This window comes from Zalophus californianus, chromosome 7 (genome assembly GCF_009762305.2).
Source record: "Zalophus californianus isolate mZalCal1 chromosome 7, mZalCal1.pri.v2, whole genome shotgun sequence".
NCBI lineage: Eukaryota > Metazoa > Chordata > Mammalia > Carnivora > Otariidae > Zalophus > Zalophus californianus.
The window spans coordinates 104,934,895-104,957,969 of NC_045601.1; the positions used below are offsets into that span (position 1 = coordinate 104,934,895).

Consider the following 23,075-nt stretch of genomic DNA (forward strand, 5'->3'; position numbering starts at 1 on the left):
CTCACAACCTGAGCCAAAATCAAAAGTTAGAGGCTAAAGTGACTGAGCCACCCAGGCGCCCCAGGATGCGGCCTCCTTTTTAAAGTGCATCTCTGTGCTTTTGACCCATGTCCACCTTACAATAGCCCTGAGATCTTTTTTGATCATATGGACCACCTCTTGCCCATAGCCCTCTTCAGTCTGTGCACGTTCTAACTGTTGTGGATATAAATCTCCAGTTGCAAACATTAAAAAACCCAACTCAAGATGGTTTGAGCCAAAAAAGGATTTTACTGACCATCAGGACAGGAAACTCCAGGGGTATCAATTTTTAGGTTCCAAGAGATCTAGTCACTCAAACAATACATCAGAACTTGGGCTTCCTTTCTCCATCTCTTAGCCCTTGTTTTCTCTCTATTGGCTTTATTTTCGATTATACTCTGCCTTAGCGGTGACAACAGTGCGGGCAGCCCCAGGACCAAAATGTAGTTTCTCTGCAAGCCCAGCAGAAGGAAAAATTGTCTCTTAAGCACATTTCTGACAAAAACCCCAAATGTGAGCAAAGTCTGATCTCTTTTTATCACATCATAAAGAGGATTCATATTATATCTTCTAGGAGTTACAAAGAAACAGCCTTTACTAACTTTGCCACCTGGAGAAGATAATTACAGTTTTAAAAAAATGATTCTTTGCCAACTAGATTGTAAATGAAAATGTCACGAACTCAGCACTAAGCAGCTTGCTTTGCAAGTCTATTAGAAGACATGACTTTTCTCATTTAAAAAAAAAAAAATGGAACATTGATTCCAAGTTGATCATGTGTCCATTTTGAGCCAATCACTGTGCTCAGAGGGATTCAGTGCTCCCATTGGTCAATGTGAGTCACCTGCCCATCCCTGAAGCTCCACTTGAACCTAATGGGCTGTGAATGGAGCAGGTGTAGATCCCAAGGAAAATTCAGGGGTCTTTTAACAAAAGGGCAAATGGATTCTGGTTGTCAATCATAACAACCCTTCACTTTTCCTTTCAGAGTTCTAATCTGGTCATGGGCATTTGCCCACTTCCTTCAACATATCCTTCGTTCTGCTCCCACCCATGGACAAGGTGACTCCCCTCCCCAATATTCCTTATCTTGCTTCACCTCCAGCCTGGGGGTCTCTTTAATACCATGCCCTTTTTTGAGTTATTAAAGGCTATCTCTGATCAATTGGCAAGAGGGGCCTGTTGTCCAAAAGAAAATTAGATGTGTGCATAAAAGTAATATGGATCAACAATTTTTTTTTTTTTTTTTGGAATTCTGTTACACACGTGTTTATCTGGGATCCTGTCCAAGGCTTTTAAAAATATATGTGTGTAATAGTTGTATTTTAATGTGATCTTGCTGTGACTAATGTATGAACTTTGCCATTAAGTGAGACAATTACAAGAGCAGTAAATCCTGCCAAATATTTATGGTGCTGCAACAGAACATGACCTCAGATCACTTTTCTCTGGCCTCTTGTCTCCCACGGTTTTCCTTTCTCTAGGGGCTAGGTATTTGTTTATTCTTCATGTGCCACATTTTGGTGCCTACTTCTTTTTTCAGCTCTGTCTCTTGGTGTCTCTGAGGTTAAGCGGAGTGAAGGAGAATTCCAGAATCCCCAGATCCAGCCATTCCTTATCCAAGACCAGTTCATTCTCTGATTCCAGTTCAAGAAGCAATTGCTAAGTCTCTATCATCATCCCAGCCTCCTCCGAACGCATTCTACTTCTCACACACCGGAAAGCACAGGAGTTAATAAGACAGGCTTTCGAGGTGGAGAGACTGGGGTCAGAATTCCGGCTGTGTTGTTTATAATGATCTGTGTGATCTTGGACAAGTTCCTTAATCTTCTTTCTTTTTTTTTTTTAAAGTTTTATTTATTTATTTGAGAGAGAGAATGAGACAGAGAGAGAGAGAGCACATGAGAGGGGGGAGGGTCAGAGGGAGAAGCAGACTCCCTGCTGAGCAGGGAGCCCGATGTGGGACTCGATCCCGATGTGGGACTCGATCCCGATGCGGGACTCGATCCCGGGACTCCAGGATCATGACCTGAGCCGAAGGCAGTCGCTCAACCAACTGAGCCACCCAGGCGCCCAAGTTCCTTAATCTTCTTAAATCTTTGCTTCCTCATTTGTGAAATGGGACTGATAGCACCTGTTGTAGGGGTTATTATAGAGATGAATCGAGCTTAGGAGCCGTTCAGTTTCCAGCACATGGTGGGCTCTTAGTAAATGTTAACTCTTATTATTCTTACATAATTCTTTCCCATGTTTTACTTCAGAATTAGAATCTTTATAAAAACCCCACACTGTAATGTCCATTTCACCTATGTCAGCCTTGGAGTAAAATCAGGGCAGAATCCTTAGTCAGGGACGACGCTGTGAATAAAAGAGCTGCCAGATACGCATTAATTCATTCCACCAACAATTATTTTTCCAGCATGTACATTGTCCTTGGATTATTAACAGTTTGTTTACAAGTGGTTTTTTGGGGGTTGTTGTTGTTTGTAAGTCTATAGCAGGGAACAATTATGCTCTGAGGGTCATGCGAAAGAGACACGAGACTGGATTCTTGTCCTCAAGGAGGTTTTACTCTTGTGGAAAAAACATAAGGCAATCCATGAAGGCATACTGCAGGAGCAAAGATCGCTCATCAGCAGGAGGCAATAGGCACAATGCCCGTTCTTGGAGGGTTCGAGAATGAGCACAAGCAGTATGGCCCCAAAACACTGGTGGCGAGAATGGGTAATGAGTGAATCAGTGGTTGAGTGACGGTTGTTGACAAGGACACTTGGCTTCAGTCCAGTGTGCTCCCAGGCCCCTCCCTGGGAGACTGTAGGTAGACTGCTGTGGGGACCAAGACTACTGGTCACGTTCAGCATGCTCAAGGGCACGTTAGTTTATAAAGGATTAGATAGAGCTAGAAACACACCCTAATCCTCCTCACAGCCCCACCTGTGACTTCCTGTGGGTGTAATTGCTCCAGGACTCACCTCCCCTCCTCTACACCCACCTGGTCCTCCCACAGAGATACTGTGTAACTGGCGTTTCTGCAGCTGTCAACAAACCCTGCTGGTCCCTTCAGCTTGAACCTTAAGCCCTTGGGATTTTCCGAGAGATCCTTTGTAAAGAATGTCAGAGAGGGACAATCTAATTCTCTTAGAAATAGCCACTACCCTGGGCAGAATGAGTAGGTTCAACTAAATAACATTAGGTACATAAAAATTGGAGCTTGTACCTAATGGTGTGCTTATACTCTGGTACTGGGCAAGATGAACATTTCTTTAAAAATCTCCCCAAAAGGATTATCGTTATTTCATAATAAATGTTCTTTTATCACACATACACACACTCTCTCAGTCTAAATATGTTTATTTTGTTGTTTTATTTTTTTATTTCAGTGAAAGCTTGTTCTACTTTATTGATTGACTCTAATTAGGCACACTAGGTCTCATGGAACAGAGACTTGCTTTATATATCTTAAGTCCATAGTAAGATGGGATCCGATACTAGGGATTTGAAACAAAGAATGTGTGGAAAGGGGATGTAAAAATAAAATCTAGTGGCTTTACATTTTTTTTTTGAAGTGTTTAAGAACCTTGATCATTTGAAAAATTTATATACACAAAATTCTCATTTTGGGGATAGAGTTCTGTATGTTTTAATGCATGCGGAAACCTCTATAACCACCACCACAAACAGGATACAGAATAGTTCGATCACCAGAAAAAATTCCCTTCTGCTACCCCTGTGAGTCCCACCTCTCCCCACCAGTCCCAGCACCTGGTGGTCACCGCGGAGCTCTCCATCGCTGTAATTCTGCCTTCCCAGAATATCATATAAATGGAACAATTCAGGATGCAATCTTTTGAGACTGGTTCCTTTCACTTAGTATAGTGCAGGTGAGATTCATCCATGTTTTGTATGTGCTCATTCTTTTTTATTGCGAAGAGCTCTATCATTGTATGGATGTGCCATATATCTTTAGTTCATTTAGCTATTGAGGGACATTTTGGTTGTTTCTAGTTTGTGTCAATTATGAATTATGCTGCTATGAACATTCATGTACAGGTTTTTGTGAGAACCTAAGTTTTCATTGCTCTAGGATAATACCCGGGAGATGACAAGTGTGTCTTATGGCTAGCTTATATTTGACTTTTTATGGAATTACCAAACTGTTTTGTCAGAATGATGTATAGTTCTGCATTCTCCCTGACAATGTATGGGAGTTCCCGCTACTCTGCATTCTTCCTACCACAGGGGGTTATCACGTGTGTAGTATTTTCACCATTCTAATAGGTATGTTGTGTTATCACGTTATTTGTATTTCTCTACTCAGTGATGATGTTGGTCATCTTTTCATGTGCTGATATGCCATTGGCGTGTCTCCTTTGGTGAAATGTTTATTCAGATTCTTTTTGCTAATTTTTAATTGGGTTGTTTGTTTTCTTATTTGTGAGGTGTAAAAATTCTTTACAAACTCTGGATACAAGTTCTTTATTTCCTCCTCTTCTTATTTCTGGAAGAGATTGTATAGAATTGGTATTCTTTCTTTCTTCAAGGCTTGGTTGAATTCATTAATGAAGACATCTGGGCTTAGAGGTTTTTTTTAGGGGGAGTGGATTTTCAACTATAAATTCAATGTCTTTAGCGTATATGGGACTGTTCAGGTTATCTCCTCCTTCTTGAATGAATTTTGTTAGTTGTGTCTTTGAAGATTTGGTTCTTTTAAGTCTCCAATTTATATGCAGAGAGTTTGCCTATATCCTTCTTTTATTATCCTTTTATGGCTGTGAAGTTTGTGATGCTATCCCATCTTTCGTACCTGATACTGATAATATATAGCTTCTCTCTTTCTCTCTTCGCAAACCTAGCTAGAAGTTTATCAATTCTGTTGATCTTTTACAAGAATTAGCTTTTGGTTTCACTGATTTTCTCCATTGTTTTGTCTTCTTTCAGTTTCATTAGTTCTTTTTCTTGTATTTATTATTTTATTCCTTCTTGCTTTAGGTTTTGCAGGTTTCTTAAGATACAATCTTAGATTTGAGACCTTGATTTCCTTCTAAACAACATTTCAAACATAAATTTCTTTCTAAGACTACATTAGCTGCATCCCACAAATTCTGATACGTTGTATGCTCATTTACATTCAGGCCAAAATATTTTCTAATTATCTTTGAGACTTCTTTATTGACCAATGAATTTCTTAAAGTGAATTGCTTAATTTCCAAATATTTAGAGGTTTTCCAGAAGCATTTTTTATTGATGTAATTGTTTCTATTATGGTCAGAGAACATATTTTGTATTGTTTCATTCTTTTTTTTTTATTTTAAAAAAGATTTTATTTATTTATTTATCAGAGAGAGAGCAAGCACAAGCAGGAGGAGTGGCAGGCAGAAGGAAAAGCAGACTCCCCGCTGAGCAGGAAGCCCCATGCAGAACTCCATCCCAGGACCCTGGGATCATGATCTGAGCTGAAGGCAGATGCTTAATCGAGTGAGCCACCCAGGCATCTCTGTTTCATTCTTTTAAATATAGTGCTTGCTTTGTGACCCAGAATATGGTTTGTTTTGGTGAATATTCCATATGCACTTCAAAATAGTGCGCATTTTGTTGTTATTTAGATAGGATATTCTATAAAAATTCATTTGGCCAAATTGGTTGATAGTTATTGTTTAGGTCTTCTATGTTCGTACTGATTTGTTGTTGTTGTTGTTGTCGTCTATTTGTTCTATCAATTACTAAGAGAAAAGTTTTGTAGTATCTAACTGCAATTATGATTTGTCTCTTTCTACTTTCAGTTCTATCAGTTTTGCTTCATGTATTTTGAAACTCTGGTATTAAGTATGTATACATTTAGAGTTGTCATATCTTTTTTTTAATTTTATTTATTTATTTGAGAGAATCAGAGAGAAAGAGAGAGAGAGAGAGAGAGCACGAGCAGAGAGAAGGCCAGAGGGGGGGAAAATGTACCATTTTATAATAAGGTTTGTGTTTGCTCTCTTTTTTCCCCTGTCAAATCTATTAGATTATTTGAAGATTTCCTCCCATTACATTTTAATTTATCTATTGGCTCTTTACTATATCTCTTTGTATAACTTTTCTAGTTGCTGCTTTCAGAGTGGTTACAACACACAGACCTAACTTTTCTTAATCTGCTTAGAGTTCACAGTTTGCCCCTTCAAGTGAAGTATAGAAACCTTAACACTATATAAATCGCTTTACCTTCACCCTTTGTGTCGTATTGAATCTGAATATATTGAAAACCCCATAAGACATGTTATAATTTTTGCTTTCAACAATAATACGAAAGTATGGATATTACACAGATTTGCATGTCACTCTCTCACTGGGGCCATGCCCATCTTCTCTGTATTGTTCCAGTTTAGTATATGTGCAGCTGAAGTGAGCGCTGAAGATGTTTTTGAAGCCCCTTGCTGGTAAATATTTATCCAAAACTTGTGCCAACTTTGTGAAACTATGATTATTAAAGCACCATCTATGATCAAGAAGGTGTTTTTCTCTGGACAAAGCTGTAATTGACTCTAACCAGTTATGATTTGACATTAAAGGGTACAAAATGAAGACTTTTGATCCTGAACTAAAGCAGAATGTGGAACTGAAAACTAGAAATATGCACAAAAATATTTTATCACCAAAGCTGACCTTTTTGTTTGTTTTGCAACATGAATGTTTATAATATCAAAACTACCAGTTGTCTGGAGGGATGTCCAAATGGATGGGATTATCTAGAAATTACAAGACAGCTGGTCCATTTTCCAATAAGCAGTAGATATGTGGAGAAGATGAAATAGAAGACAACTCTGCTAGGTTTGGAATTAAGGAGAGCGGAGATCATACCGGACATTGTTTAGATCATAGCCAAGAAAATGATTGCACAAGTGTGCGATCTTTCATCTAAAAATAAATAACCTTCAAAGGCATTTTATGCATATAATTTTATTTACCTCTGCCACGTTTGCTATTGCAAATACTGTCCAGAGTCCAGAGCAGGGAAGTGATGAGTCTGTGCGGCATGCAGTGAAGGTATCGGTCTCCCCCTGTGCCCTTGTCCTTCCCAGAGCATGCAGCCATTGGCTTAGAAGGTACAGCTGTGAAGGTGACTGATCTCTAAAGGCTTTGGTGATGTAAGCCCGAAACCAAGGAGGAGGAGAGGGCACTGAAACCTCACCTTGACTGAGTTGTAGTGTTCGGTGACGGTTGCAAACTTGGGCTTGGTGCCTGTTTCTTCAGTGAGAAGGAAGCATTTGTACTTGGACTTTGTGGGGAACCAGCCTGCCATCAAGGGTGATCAGGATACCTAGCCATCTTCTTCACCTGTCAGATGCCCCACCAGTCAGGAAGGTTCAGCCCAAGTGCCTTCTGCTTTATGAGGCCTTTCCCTCTACCCGCCCCAACTGCGGTGAATGATCTATCTGCATGCTGATTGACAGAGCTCTTGCGTCTGCCCAATTCATGTCACAGGCGTTGTCTTCCTTCCATGTGACTGCTATCGGGAAATGGATCTTAATCTCCATTTAGACCAGGATGGTGTCTTTGTTTCTTCAAAGTGACTTACCCAGTGTGCACTAAGTTGGAGAGAGTAGTTGAAAGCACCTGCTCGGTCCTTCTGTGTTCAAATCCACCATTTTCTAGCTGGATGTCTAGGGACAAGTTACTTAAATACTTTAAACCTCTGTTTCCCCACCTTGAACACTGAGATAATAACACTACTTGTAAAGACTCAACAAGTGAAGATGTAGAGTGCTGAGCATTTTTGTCCGGTACATAATACGTACTATTACCTATTTTTATTATTAAGTGATTGCTTTTTTTTCTTACAAAGCAGTGAAATACACACATATTTGTGAGCAAGGCAAGCCAGAACACAAACAGGACTTGCAAAGAGAAGGCAGAGAAAACAAACAAAAATTGACCAGATTTCAGATGCAAAAGATTTAGTACCTATTTTTAAATGAAATGAAAGGTGGGAACACAAATCGGTACAACCACTCTGGAAAACCATCTGGCAGTGTTTATTCAAGAAGAACATTCTCATACTCTATAACTTATAAATTCCACTTGTAAGTATATACCCAACAGAAAAGTGTCCATGTATCACCAAAGGATGCTTGATAGAATGTTCATAGCAGCAGTATCCATGGTAGTCCTTAACTGGAAACTATGCCCATGTCCATCAACTGAAAAATGGATACATAAATTGTGGCCATGAAAATGGATGATTTACAGCTACACACAACAGAATGGATGAATCTCACAAATGTCATGGTGAGCAAAGGAAGCCAGACATCAAGGAGTATATTAGGCGTCTACTATAAGATTCCAGGCAAAACTCACCTGTGTTGTTACAAGTCAGGATAATGGTCACTCTGGAGGAAGAGGGGAGTAGAAGGGGAGGAAAGGAAGAGAAGAGAGACCAGGAGGAGCTTCCAGACTAACATTTTATTTCCTCATCTGGTGTTCCATATGGGGCTTCAGTTCATTGAACTGGACACTTACGTGCATTTTTCCACATGTGTATCATACTTCACTGCAAAACAGAGAACAGAAATAAGAATAGGAAAGCAAGGAAAGGAAAGGAAAGGAAAGAACAGGAAAAGAAAGGGAAGAAAAAACAAGCCCAGAAGACGAGAAAGACTTCGGTCCTCGCTCTGGCTGCACCTGACCAGGTTGGCTCACCGCTCTACCTTACACACCAGCCCTGCCCACCCCCATCCCGTGCTCTACCCCATTTGCCCAGCATGAGGATGGCTTGTATTTAGAGGGGTCCTCTCTTTCCCTGCCCCCTCTCCACAGCTCCTCCCCACCCTGAGCACTGCTAAGGGAGGAAGGGGCTTTCCTGGTGGGCATAACACTAGTAGTGGAGTAACTTGGAGGAGCTAAAGCATCATTAATGAAACCTAATACTTAAAGCTATCTTTCCTCTCCTCTCTTCCTCTTCGCCTGGACTCCCTCTCCCTCCCTGGACATTTCCCAGAAGGTTCCCCGGGTCCTGTGGCGGTGCCAGTCCGGCTGGGCCGCGCCTCGGGTCCTGTGGGGTTGCGGCGGGGGGGCTGAGCGGGGGGGGAGGGGGGCAGGGGCCAGGGCAGAGGCCTCGCTCGCAGGGTGCCCCTCCCGCCCCGCCCCGCCCGGGCTGACCCCGCCCCGCGGCCTCGGGCTATTTTGGGCTCGTTGGCGGCGACGCGGGGATCGCTGACAAGCGCGGATCCTGTGACACCTCCCTGCAGCCCGGCACTTGTTGCTCCGGGGGACCTGCTGCCATCCCTGAACCCACCTTTCCCCCTTGCCCCCTGTCCCCCCTGGCTTCCCTCCTTTGCATGTGATCTCTCCAGACACTGATCTCTCAGACTCCGCCGAACCCGGCTTGGGAAATAGATTTAAAAATACTAATACTAATACTACTACTACTCCTCCTACTAATAACAAGCACCGCTCATCAAGAAGGGCCCCGCAGGGCAAGAGCGCAGAGCGCTGGCCCCGGGCACCGCTGAGGTGGCGCCTCCCCGGCCCGGGACGCTGGCCCCGGGCGCCGACGGCATGATGGACGCGGCGACAGCTAACGGGGACGACAGGGACCCCGAGATCGAACTCTTCGTGAAGGTAGGTCGGCGTCCCGGCGCCCATTGCACCTGTCGCGCCTGCAATCGGGCTCCCCGCGGCGCGGGCTCACGTGCCTGGGCGGACAGAGCCGGGACTCTCGACCCTCCCCAGGGAGGACAGCTCGGCCCTAGCGCTCCCTTGGGTGGCCTTTCTGCACTCCAGACAGTCTCGCTTCGGGGCTCCCGGGTGTCGCGGAGTCAGGTGCAATCCGGCAGGTGGCCGTCTTCTTGGAGAGTTGGCCGTCAGTTTGTTAAACCTGCGGCAGACCAGGCGGATTAGTCCTGAGCCCTGCCCGGTGCGATTTTGGCTACTCCTAAAGGACATCTTGAGGTATATGGAGATGGCAGGACCCATTAACCTTTCTTCTAAAACTGGGGGGCAGGGGGTAAGAGAGGGGAGGGAAGAAAAGGAAACCTTACCGATACAATTCTCTTTGGCAAGATAAAAATAACATTTCTTCAAACGTGCTTTCTCTCTTTTGCTCAGAGCTACTTCAAAGAAAAGCAGAAGGAAACAAAGGTGCTTCTTGCTTTGTGACCCGCAAAGCAGAAAACAAGCACTCTTTTCGCCCAGCATTACTATTATTGGCATACTCGTGATTCCGCAGGGTAGTATCAGGAAATGCTAAGGGTTTGGCCATGGGGAAAAACCAGGTCAACCCCCCGGGGCAGAATGGGATGAAAGAGCACAGCGAACAAACTTAAATTAAGTCGCCTTTCTCCCTGGGGAAACAATCTACCGTCAAAACTGCTGCACTCCATTTGCAACCTGTAGGAGGGAAAAGGATGGAGGCCAGGGAGGCGGCGGCGTTTCCCGGTCGGTAGGCTGGTGGTGTGGTGTAAGAAAGAAACATTTGATCAGTCCTCCTTGTGGCTGACACACCGCAGAAGCCGGGAAACCTGAGGCGGCAGGAGAGTCGCCTCCTGGGCGGTGCAGCAAGCCTCTCCAGGACTTGGGGGAGGGGAGTCCGCCGGCTGCCAGAGCGCCAGGACTTTGCACAAATGGGGAAAATACCCTTCGACTGCAGTTTCCCTGAAATGTGCAGGTAACGGAGAAGGGCAGAGTCCTTGGTACCTTTCAGAGGTCTCCCGGCTGCATTTAAAAGGCATATGTATTCCCTGCAATGGGAAAGATGTTATTTGGGGCAAATTACCCTGATTTCCAAGCTAATTAAACAGAGAAATCGTCACAAAAAAGTGTAAGATCTACATAAACCTTGATAACCACCTTTTGGTCTTTGGTATCTTTTGATGCCTAAAAAAATAAATCCATCAGGCTGTGACTTAATTTACATTTGGTAAGTGGTCTGTCCTAGGTGTTACCTTCTTTGGGTTTATTTTTCAAAATTATCCATAGGAATTACACCTGCCATTTAGTGACATTTGCTTTGCTAAGCCTATTTCTCGCCCCTCAAAGGCGGCCTCTGTCTCATTTGGTTTTGGGTACCCCTCTAGGCAGGATTACCAGGTCCTTTGGCAGACCCAGGTAACGAAAGAGGTCATGTCCTCTTCAAAGTTGGGCAGCGTTGGACCAAGGGCCAGGAATGGGTGCCCTGAACCTTGGCATCCAGGTCAGTGGCCTAGGGAATCAGCAGGGAGAGCTTTAACAAAGCGATGAGTCTCCCTGCTCTCCTTGAAGAAAGCTATTCTAGGACTTTCTCAGATTTCCTGGGAGCCAGTGGTTTCATAGTGTCAAGTTCCTGAAAGCTATTTGAAACACAAATTGATTCTTTAGAGCCAAAGGAGCCCTTTGCCCCACTACTAGGCATGGAGACCAATTCTGCCTGCACCTTCGGAACCTCATGTTAGCAGCTTTGAAGGTTTTCTCCATTTATATAAAAAGCTCCCTGCACAGCCCCCAGGGCCCCCAAAAGAATTCTAAAATGCCTGTGTTGTTGTTTTGTCCCTCAGGGAAAGCGATCCATGGCAGGCCTTCATGATTAGCTCAAAAACCAAAGTGAGGGTGGGACAAAAAAATCAGATAGGAAAGCTCTTGATTTTTTTCCCCTCTTTTTTGACATGCTGGGTCATAGTTATCATTTCCAGGGACCAGCAAAGGCTGCAAATGATTGTGAAGTAAAGATCCTGCCCAGGGTATGAATGGTTTTATTTTAGGGAAACAAGGTCCTGATCTACAGAATCGGGCACTTCTAAAGTTGGACATTTCTCTCAGCTCTGTGATTTCCCTGAGAAAGGCCTTCCTGTTGAAGGTGTTTGGGGCCTGAGGTGCCTTCTGCAGGGCAGGGTGGATTGGTTTCCAGGAAGCCTCCAGGGCAAGTGGGACCCCACCCAGAGTCTGATTTGTCATCTTCAACACTTCCTTCAAGGCACCTTCTCTCCACCTAGTCTGTCTGCTGGGTATGTCCTTCAGAGCCTGGGTCACCCAGGGAGTTTCAAGGATACACAGTTCTATCCCACATCAACTGATTATCAGCATCTGTTTACTACTGCTGTTGATGATGATGATGATGATGATGATAATAAATGGCAGCATTTTAGGATTTCCGAAACCCATTCAAATACCTTACCTTGTTGGATCCCCCGCATCCCTGTTTATGAGCCTCGGTTCACTCATGTGAAAAATGAAGGAAACAAATAAACGTGAGTCACAGGGAGCTTGTGAGAGTTCCTGCTGTCAGAACGTTCAGTGAGCCACAGCTTGCTCTCTGTGTCGCAACCTAAGGAAGTAAGAATGTTGATTCCATCTGTTTTGATGGTTGAACAACACCTGTGCTCAGAAGTACACTGTAGATAATATTCAGATCCACTCCTCAAATGTTGCAGTTTGGACTCTGAATTTCTTACTCTTTCTTTTCCAAATACCCATATGTCAGGCCTTACACCTTTTTTGGCTGAGTTAGGCTCTCGAGTGCCAACCAAGTTGGCAATTCACTGATACCTCACTAATCCACCCTAATGTCATAGACTGCTGCCCACTCTGCTCTGCACTCCTTCCAGGGAGCATTCCAGTAGTGGCTTTTAAGAGATCGTCTCCCCCACGTTTTTAGTTTCTTCATCACCAATAAGAAAGGCTTGAGTAAATCAGCTCTGATCCAATGTTTCATAGATGCCCGGGGGCAGAGGTTTGGAGACTCAAGACATGAGTTCAAGTCTTGTCCCTGCTTCTAATTAGCTCATGACTGAACAAATTACTTAATGTCTATGAGCCTCAATAGACTCCTCTTGAAAACAAGAGGTTGGTTATATGGTTATAAATAACCATAATTATATGATGGTGATCATAAAATTTATGGCTCAAACCAAGACATTTGGTTCGAGAGTGAAAGGGGGTGCTACGAATAATTAGGCTGGGGCAGCAGGTGTCACCAAGAATTGTTCTGGGGCAAATCAGGGTATGTGGTCACCCTGATTATAAGAATACTCTCACCACAGACTTGCAGTGAGGATTCCACAGCAGCAAATAGGTGAAAGCATTTTGTAAATGAAAACTGGTATAAACACATAGGAGTAAAATAATGATATGAATTCCATGGCAGATAAAACCTTTCCTGATCTGCAGGCCCTTGATTTGCCTTAGGGAACAAAAGCCTGACTCCTTCCTCACTTGCAGGGCTATTTCAAGAATAAATGAGATCATATACAGCTTGGACTTTGATGTAAGGGGAAGACAACAGGTTAGAGAGTTGACAATGGCAGCCAGTATGGTTTATAGAAAGAAGAGAGAGCAAGGAAGTAAAAGCAAAACAGAAAGTGATTTGGAAAAACAAATACAGGATGTGCTGAGTAGGTTAAGATCAAGACCTTCCTCCTATCTGTACTCATTCCTTGGTTGCCCAGGCCCATCCTTGGACCCGAGAAGTAGAACACCCCCAAAGTGGTTAGACCAAATTGTTACAAATGTCTCTTGGTGCCAGGGGTGTGAATTTCAATAGACAGCTGGGGGTTCTCAACTTTGGCTACATATTCAAATTGTTGGGGGAGGTTTAAGAACTCCTGATGCCAGGCTACTCCCTGGTCAATTATGAGGAAATCTCTTGGGGGCGGTGGGGAGACCGAGAACCAGTCTTCTTACCCCCATCCCCAGGTGACTCCAGGGCGCAGCTCTGGTAGAGAGCCACTGAATCATTATCAGAGGCAAGTCTGACTGCAGGCAGTGTCTGCCATGGCTGAAATCAGTAGCCTTACTAGAGGGAATTAGTGTCCAGAATTTCTAACGGCTTCAGGGCATCATGATCAGGAGTGTTGTTGATAGAGAGCTTGCCCCCAATCTGTGCTCAGTTAACAGATGCTGACAGACTATAAAGCCCTCTCCACAGGACTCCAGAACAATCGGTGCATGGGGTCGGTCTAGTCAAATAACCCTCAATTCAGCGTAAAGGGGAAATAAAACATGAGTCCTGCTGATTGTCGGATGGAAATGACTAGTGGTTTTGTTTATTGAGTGATCCGGAAGGCTCTGACAGTGGTGCAGAGCACAAGTCATGTCATGGTGACCCACAGTATAGGCACCTGACTTCCAGAACAGACAGGATCAAATCTTGCGGCATTCCCTCTCAGATCCCCGCTGCCTGCTGGCTCCCTGGTTCCCTGGGTCACCTGGCCTAAGCGTGGGAGCATTAGGTTTTGCTGTTCCCTTCAGCACATTTCTTTTCCATGAGTCCAGGTTTGGGTCTGTGGTCAGGAACCGATACACAATTCACCTGCCCTGCTGTGTCTGTGAGTGTGACTTCTTCTGTATGCCTCAGGTCCCGTGGCAGATGGTGGCAGTGAGCACGGTGGGCTGGTGGCAGTGAGCACGGTGGGCCTGCAGATGCTGAAGCCCACTGTTGGTACGCTTAGCTCCTGCCTTCCTGCCCACTGATGTTGTGTCCCCAGCTTGCCTTTCTTCACTCAGGGCAAAGACTCCATCCATTTAGACAGTCAGGTAAGCGCCTTCTCATCCGGATTCCTTCTCAGTTGCCACGTACTGGGCCCCTGTTAGTGGCGGCAGGAGGCCCAGCAGAAGAGTGCCGCCTTTGGGCGGCAGGCTGTGAGTTTCCAGCTGGGCAGGCTAGAACAGGCTGCCGTGGCTCTCTGTGCCACAGCTTTCTTACCAGTGCTATGCTGATGATGGTAGGCCACGTTTCGTGGAGTTGGTGTGAGCACTGGAATAAGTTATGTATGAATTGGGGGCAAAAATGTAGCTTCTTCTGCAGGCCCAGCCTAATCAGGGAGAAGCCAAGCCCGTGAGCTCCCCTACCTTGGCGTGTCCAAGAAGTCACAGACTCAGGCTTGTCTGTGCCTGCCTTGTCGCTGGGGCAGGACACAGACCCCTGGGAGCGGGAGCAGCATGTGAATATCACTGGATCTGATTGCATGTGCAGAGCTGCTAGAGGAAGCTGGAGGCCCCCAGAGGTCACTGTCTGAATGATGTGGTTGGTCTGGCCGCAAGGGGTGTGCAGATCCCTGACCAGGGGTTGGGCTCCGCGACCTCCAAGGAGGTTGATTCCTCCTGTCAGTTGGTCCTTCATCCCTGGGAGCTCTCTCATAGCTTTGGGGGCTGGGCCAGTATGTGTCCAACCACTGGGGGCCTGCACTGGCCCTGACCTTGCACCCCATGGAGATGTTATTCCAGGGGCTTCATTCCGTTTCCTGTCACTGGGCTCTGGGCAGGGCTTCGCAGGCTCAGCCAAAAGATGCCTATAACTCTAACCTGTAGATGAGAAAGAAGGCTCCAGAGTCTACATCCTTTGGTTCCAGGAGGACCCATTCCTCCCAGCAAACTTCTAGCTCTGCATAGCCATAGATGCTCTTATAGAAAATATATACATGTGTTTACATGTATTGTCTAGTTGGTCTATGCAAACAACATAACAGACTCTCAGTAGCTGGTATTTTTAAAAACTGTTATATAGGAGACATCCTCATTGGTCTTTGTCATCAGGGCTAGAAATAGTGAAGGAGCAAAGTGGGTAAGCGTGGCTTTCCAGAAGATGTGGGTCAGTGATAAGAAGGTTATCTCTACCCAGGGCATCCTAGATCTGACTCTGCTTGCATTCTGAGGGGTTAGCTCCAACTACCAGGCAATTTGTCTACCAGCTCCCTGAGTGAGAACCTACTTTGGAAACACATATATGTAGTCAAGGGGTATCTTAGTTCTGAGATGTGAAGTTCTTTAAGGATAAACAAGATAGATAGCCTGTTGCCAGAAATTAAATGAATCCTTCCTAGGAAAAAGAAATGGAGTTTTAGCTTCTAGAAGCACCCTCTAAAGCTCTGCTAGTGTGGAAAAATTCTTTGAATTAAATTTGTTGTAGTGCTTATGGGGAACAGTGGCTAGGCCAATGGTGCTCAGCTTTGGGGTGTGAAAAAGTCACTGCAAAACTTCTTTCTATGGGCTTGCTCAGGCCATTTCTCCAGATATTCATAGTTAGGAGGATTTGGGTAAGGCCTGGGCATCTGTGTTCTTATGAAGGCCACCCTTGGGTGATTCTGGGATTCATTAAAGACTGAGAACCACTAGCCCCAGAGTGGGTAAATAGAGCTAAACAAATAGTGGGGCATCCAAAGGGCACCATGAAGTCCAGCCCCTCCTTGCAACATGCATTTCATAGGGTGGATGAGGCTGAGACAAGAAAGCTTCTTAGCATGAATCATGCCGAATTGACTACAAATAAACTAGAAAAGGGAGGAAAGGAATGCATTGGGCCTTTCTTTCATAACTTGCTTTTATTCCTCTGTGATATTGCGCTAGGACATTGGAGTGACAAGTAATTCTAGAAGCTAGGCATGAAGGACATATTAGTAAGATAAAGAACTTTGAGTGTTGAGGGATTGAAAACAATCAGTCAGTCGATCAACAAATCCATCAATTACCAGCCATGTTTGTGAGGCTACCTACTCTGTGCCAGGCTCTGTGGAAACTGGTGAGGGGGCCTGGAGATCAAGGAGGGGAGGATGCCTGCAGTCTACGAGCTCGCAGCTAAGGAGTAGAACTTCAAGCCAGCATCAGTGCCGCACGAGTGATAGGAAATGAAATGAGGGGTGTAGGTATAGGGACCAGTATGGCCTGAAGGACGTTTCCAAGCGTACTTCGAGGGGAGGTGGGACCTGAGTTGTGCTTGGAAAAATGATTAGGATTCAGAGGTGGCAACCACGTCAGGTTCAGCAACAGTATGAGCTGAGGCTGTTCAGGGCCCAGGGTGTATATAAGGTTGGCTGGAGAGAACGGCATATGGAGGGGAGCAGTTGGAAAGAAAAGAGAAGAAAGAAGCAATAATGGCAAGGGCTGTGAATGGCAGGTAAATGGTTTTTGCTCCTTCGTAAGTAACTGGGAAGCAACCAGAAGTTTCTACACAGGGTAGGACCTTGATTTGGCCCCGTTTGGAAAGGTTCATATGCTGTATTAAATGACGTGGTGGGCAGATGCATGAACTCGAAGGAAGAAGCCCCAGACTCCGAGTCCAGCACTGCCACAGTATTGGGTGTGTGACTGTCTTTAAGGCCAAATTTCCTCTTCTGTAAAATGGGACTAAAAAAAAGTCATAAAATGGTAGAATTTCTACCTTGGAGAAGCCTCTTAGAAGTCATTTAGTTTGACCCCCTCTTAGCAGATAAAATTCACAGTCGAACTTTTACGGTAGATGCTGCATGGCTTTCAGGAAGAGAAGTGAGTTAAAATGGGAGCTGCTCTGTGTTTGCTCTTGCTCTCCTGCTTGTATTCGCTGTGACCATGTCAGAAGGACAGGCTTGGGGCAGAGGCCATGAGGAGGATTCTCCGGTGTTCCTTGTGAGGTGGCCATCAGGAGCTCAAAGTAGGGTTAAAAGGAGGGTATGCTGTGGAAGAGTGATGTGAATAGAAAATAGGGCACAGGCCTTGAGAGAAAGCGTGCAGATATGTGAGGGATGCTGAAGCTTTAGATTTAGTGGATCATGGTAAGTTCACCTCCCAAGAGTCTGGTTTCCATATTTGGGATGATGACACCAAGGATGGGCTTGACCATGATTGTCTAAGATGTTGTGAATGGACTGAGTGCAGATAAACTAATTGGGCTTGAGCTTTACAGTTCCTTTTAACCCTGAGACTCTCTGAATCTCTGCTGGAGCAGCGAGGACGAGAGTGGTTGTTAATGAGAATAATCTTCTGGTGTTACAAGTGTTTTGTCTGAGGTGATGGCAAGTCAGTCAAGTGCAGATGTCCACCGGCGTGCTAGAAAACCCACACGCAGAATGACAGGAAGGCCAGGGCGCGGGGCACGGGTTTGAAGTTCTGTTCAGCGTTGCAGTTGAAGGAAGAAGTTCCCAGAGGAGGAGGGTGTGTGAAGGAGGGAGGCCATAAGGACTGTGCTCAGGAAATGCCCATTTGAGGGGGAGGAATGAGGCGTCAGAGAATCTGGCAAAGCTGGTGAAGACATAGAGACTGAGGGAAATAAATGTAATGTCCTGGACAAAGGGAACTATGGGAACAATGGCTCAGAGGCAGGAGATGTCAGGGTGTCCTGGAAGGACTGAGTACTGTGTGGCTGTGACAGAGAGCATGAAGAGAAGCAGAACGGTGACAAATACAAGTTAGGGATGGATCAGGAGGCACTTCTGAGGGCAGGTCAAGAGATTTGGACACTTATTTACAATGTCGAGGGTTGTATGTATACCACCTGCTTGTGGGGCAATTGTATTTTCAGAAAAGAGAGGAAAGTGCTTCGTTATCTGAAGCCGGTATGGCTGCCCATGTTGCATCTGAGGAGATTTGAAACGGGAGGTCTTCACAGTGTGTCTCGGGCCACCCACGGGATGTGTGTGTAGAAGTTCAGTGCTGGTTACTCTACCCTCTGTACCAACCTCTACAGACCTTAAGATGGTGTTTCCCACTTCTGTTTATCGTTATTCTATGGCAAGGAGGAAAGCAGTAAGTATCAGGCTGGAGAAATGACACAAAAGGTGAAGGAAGGATGTGTAGTGAATGGAATGCAACTGGGAACCCATTACCTCGAATGAAGAGGAAGTGAAAACCGTGTCCTGGTGACTTTCTCTTAAAGATCCAATTGGGGAGGTTGTCATGGCAACAGATAGAGTTTTCTTGATTCAGCTCAAGGCTCCTCTCTCCTCTGCTACCCAGTGCTGACAGGGAGCAGAGGCCCCGGGAGTACACACAGCATGTGGGCGGAAGGCTCTCTCACCTGCTTCTTATTCATTTTCTCATTTGGGTGCTGTAAGCATTCTGTAGTCACATCATCGAATCTAGGATCCACGGTGTAATTTGCCTTAGGAACTAAAAGGAGCCATTTGTCTGTGGTCACTGATCACAACTGCCTCAGATTTTTCCTGTGGGGATAAAGAGTTCTGGGCAGGGCTTGACCACAGGACTCTGGGAGAGGGGAGCCATGTGGGCAAAGTTATGTGGCCTCTCCTCAGTTGGGTACTTAAGGAGCATCACAGAGATCTGATCTGTGTGGCAGGATATTATAAGGGACAAATCAGATAAGAAGCATGAATCTCTTTTGAAAGCCGAAGTTTTCACTGAGGCATTTCATTGGTCAATGTGAGTCCACCGCTGACACCACAGCCCATCAGCTTGTTCACCTAATAGCTCAGCGCCGTGTGGAGTGAATGGTTTGCCCTGCTCAGGCTCCTTCCGCTCTAGTCCTGCCACTCCCTAGGGCTGCCAGCTCCTCAGCGGGACTCTACGTTTGTCAGCACAGGGGGAGATGGAAGGTGGAGGATCATCTGGAAGGTTTGCATGGTCTCTGGCGGCGAGTGGCTAAATCATTTTTTCCCGCTTTCCGTAGTCCAGAACTCAAGTATCATCTAGCTGTGTTCCCAGGAAAAGGGGGAGCAGGTTGGTGAGCAACGAATCGTTCTCTGCCATGGAAATGATTTACTTCCTTCTTTCTTACCACCACGTTACCTGATGAGGTGTCATGCCCCCTGTCATGGCATCCTCCCTGCAGCCTCTCTCCCCTCCTGTCCACCAGGTTTGATGCCATTAGCTTAATATTCCTCCAGTACTTTATCACACCCACTCCTCTATCTGCTAGATCAAGTTCAATTGCTTCAGCCTGACATTGAAGACACTCCAACCAGGCCAGAGTTCCCTTTCCTGACCTTCTTTCTCCTGCTCCCTGAAAATGGTTCCTTATGTGTCCTTACGGTTTCTGATGCACTGGTGAGTCTCTTCCCAGATTTTATCCTCACACCCAGCCCCTTGGAGGAAGAAAGAGATTTCATCTTCATCACAGACAAGGTGTTTGCTGGGCTCTGCGTACCGTGTTGTTCCGCACAAGTGGAGGGAGAAACCTTCAGATCCTAACTCCAGAGCTGGGTTGTCCCCACCAGAACAGGGTTGCTCAGCCCTGCATGGTCCTAAGAACCACCAGGGACACTTTCCAAACTCCAGCATGAACTCATGAGTCAGAGTCTTCAGAGCATGGGGTCTCAGACGTCTGTAATTCACTAGTGCCCCGTGATTCTGCGGCACAATCCATTATGCGAACATTGCCTGTAACATCACAAGGGCCCCTGTGAATATCCGGAACCCAGAGAAGTGCGTCGACTCGTGGGAATTTAAGGCCCTGTGACATGCAAATGTGGGAGAGAAATTTGAGGGGCCAGTGGGCCTTCCGGCTGCTCTCAGGTCACCCCAATGAACATAGTATCTCAGTCACCTTAAATATTGGCCTATGCCTTTAGAATCCACTCCGCACCCTATGCAATTATAAAAACAGTCATTGGCGCGTTTCTGGTTTTTGTTTTTGTGTTTTTCCCAGCTGCTTATCCCCATCCCCAGATCATAAGGTGCTTGAAATAGAAGATGTTGGGGAAGAGATTGGGAGGATGGCAGAGGGCCAACGGGTGGGGGAGTCAGAGGGAAACGGACTTGACTTTGAGGTAGAGAACCACACCCTCACTCTTCAGTCCTCTTGGGTACACTGGGTCTCTCTGCATTTTTGGAAATCAGACAGTTTAGAAGGTGAGTGATAATAGCCGTGGCTGTGTGCTGGTCTGGATACCTTGCTTACCTTGGCTACATCCTCTTATTACTCCCAGTTTGCAGACAAGGAAACTGCGACTCAGAGAAAGTGCGTCCCCTGACCAAGGCCACAGAACTAGGACATGGTGGGACTGGCTGCAAACCCCACCCCTGGGCATCAGGATCTATGCTCTCTCTGTTGCCTCATTTCATCCACCACCTCCCAGCTGTGTGAAGACAAAGTGTACTAAACCTAGAGTAAGATATGTAAGGCTGTGTTTTTCCTCCATTCGCTGTGGGTCACATGAACAATCCAAGGTCAAAGCAGATCTCTACCCTTAGGCAATTACCAGGTAAGGGCATTAGAGCCACCTAAAGACCCACGTGTTCTCAAGTCTCCTCTCTACTTCTCTGCCATGGTAGTGTTGACCTCTTGGTTTAAGGCATGGCCCCCAAAGGCCCTTTATCAAATGTAGGTGTTACCCAGAATGGGCTACACGTGGACACTGGGTCGCCAGATGCTACATTAGCTAAGATTGTTTTATCAGGTCAGGTGGCAGGAAGAAGAGGATCAGAAGAAAGGGTGGAGAGAAACCAGGAGTCTCTCTGCGTGTCCTGGGCACCGCATGCTAGGTGTCTGTCAGGGCAAGGAGTGAATGGTGCCTGCTGTGTGACGTGGGGTGGCTACCAGAGGCAGACTTTGTCCCCTTGCCAGTTTATCCAAGAGCTGGGCACTGGCCAAAGTGCCTTAGGATTCTAGGGTAAGCTTTGAAACTCATCTTGGCAAGGCTGAAGGCCTTGACTTGAAGGAAACCTTGAATGTATTCCAGTCAGCCCTTACTCCACTACTAAGAACCAGACTCATTTATAGATAGATGGTAGAGTTCTACAATTTAAAAAAAAAAAAAATTACAACATTCCAGGGCACTATAAACATAAAAAAATAATTGAACGAAAGAAAATGAACCATGTTATTTGTGGAATTCAGTGAATTCCATGGAGTCTTCATGGGATTCCAGAGGCTTCCAAGGAGCATGCTATGGGACACTGAGGTCCAGAGAGGTTAGGCTTTTATAATGCCATACAGCAGACTCAAGTCAGGGTGGAGAATAGAACTATTAGCTGCGGTTCACCACATGACAGCCCAGCCCCACTGATGCTAGGGGCCTTTCTGAATCATTTTGAGACACACGACGTTGTCGAAGGTGGCAAAGAGCAAAATGTAAGAGGCATTATGAGAAATACAATATTTTGAGCATCTGCTATGCTCTACACATGGTGCTAACCACTCTGTTTAATTCAGTATCCCTGCTGCCACAGTGCCCATATTGGGAAATCTGGGGCTTGAAAGGTTAACATTTTACTTGGGGTCCCATGGAAAGTGGTAGAGCTGGGATTCCAACCATATCTTTCAATGTACATTAATAAGTAAAAATAACGAAATTCAAGTCAAAGTTGCTTGAAATACCCTTTTCCATGTGGCAGCTCTTTAACGAGTTTGACCAGATGCTGGGCCGTGGCTCCGCTAGGGAATAAGCTGCACAAGGCAGGCGCAGTTGGGCCCTGGCAGAAGTTGCAGCCTGGGAATGGAGGGGGCAAGACACACTGGGCATGCAGGAAGACCGTGACCCAAGGGCAAGTTACAAGGCTATGGCAACTCCAAGCAAGGGGACCGGGTATCAGGAAGGCACTAAGCAGCGTTTTACAACGTTTTACAACGCATGCAGGGAAGGACTTGGGACTCAATTCAGGGGTGGGGCATGAGAGAAGAGTCCCAGCTAAGCTGAGACAGAGAAGGGAGAGGATGCCGTCTACCTCTTCCCCTAATGGGCCTGCTGCCAGGGAAGATTCTGGAAGGAATCTTCCAGATTCCTTGTGATGAAGGGACCCCAGGTTCTCCACCCCTATCAGAACTGCTGGAGCTTCTCTTGACATCAGTGAGAACAACCGTGGAGGATCTCTTCTGGCCCCTCTCCCACTTTAGGTCACCTTAAAGGGCTATTTGAAGCTTATCTCAGCCTGATGCTGTTCAGAAAACATTCTTCTACCTGTGTGCCAAGAATTACACTGTCAAGGGAGAGGCACCTTTCATTCCAGGGTGGGAAGTAAATGGCCCTTGGTGGGAATGTGTGGCTGGCTAACACTTTGGAGTGAAGGAGTATCTTCCAGTGTGTAACCAGACATCAGTCAAGGAGGGGAAAAGAGGGGTTATCAAGGCGCACCTAGTTGATGAAGGGTCTGTGACACAGGGAAAGGAGAGTCTACGAGGAGCTGGAAAAAGAGGCCAGGGATGGAAGATAAATGTGATTCTTGCCATGGCTCTGCTCTCTGGGCTTGGTGCTGATTTCCTTTAGTTGGGTCCAAGCAAATAGGAACAGTAAACAACTGACAATTGTTACCTTGAAGTCAAGATGAAATGGATCCTCTCCTCATGGCTGGCTGTTTCTTACAAGCGAGTTTGTGTGCCACCATCTTCTTATTGCTATGTCTAAAGATCACATGTATTATACGAACTCTAAACATAAGTATATAGTGTTTGGCATACACCG

At 45.7% G+C, this 23,075-nt stretch overlaps 1 protein-coding gene, 1 non-coding gene and 1 pseudogene across 3 annotated transcripts in view; 1 reads left to right on the top strand and 2 right to left on the bottom strand.

Moving 5' to 3' along the window:
* The window catches only part of LOC113926779, a 49,370-nt pseudogene extending 42,067 nt beyond the window's left edge, over positions 1-7,303 (bottom strand).
* The window catches only part of CLIC5 (chloride intracellular channel 5), a 164,578-nt gene that overhangs the window by 55,935 nt on the left and 85,568 nt on the right, over positions 1-23,075 (top strand). Inside the window, exon 1 of one of the 2 annotated variants that reach the window (XM_027602435.2) lies at positions 9,179-9,621. The exons of the other annotated variant lie outside the window; for it this stretch is intronic. Coding sequence (XP_027458236.1) covers positions 9,559-9,621 — 63 coding nt within the window. The 5' untranslated portion in view covers positions 9,179-9,558. Of the gene's footprint in view, positions 1-9,178; positions 9,622-23,075 lie in introns of those variants that run through there. 2 annotated transcript variants of the gene reach the window in all.
* LOC113928154 lies at positions 6,308-6,411 on the bottom strand. The gene has a single exon (XR_003521833.1). It is a non-coding gene; the product is annotated as a U6 spliceosomal RNA (small nuclear RNA).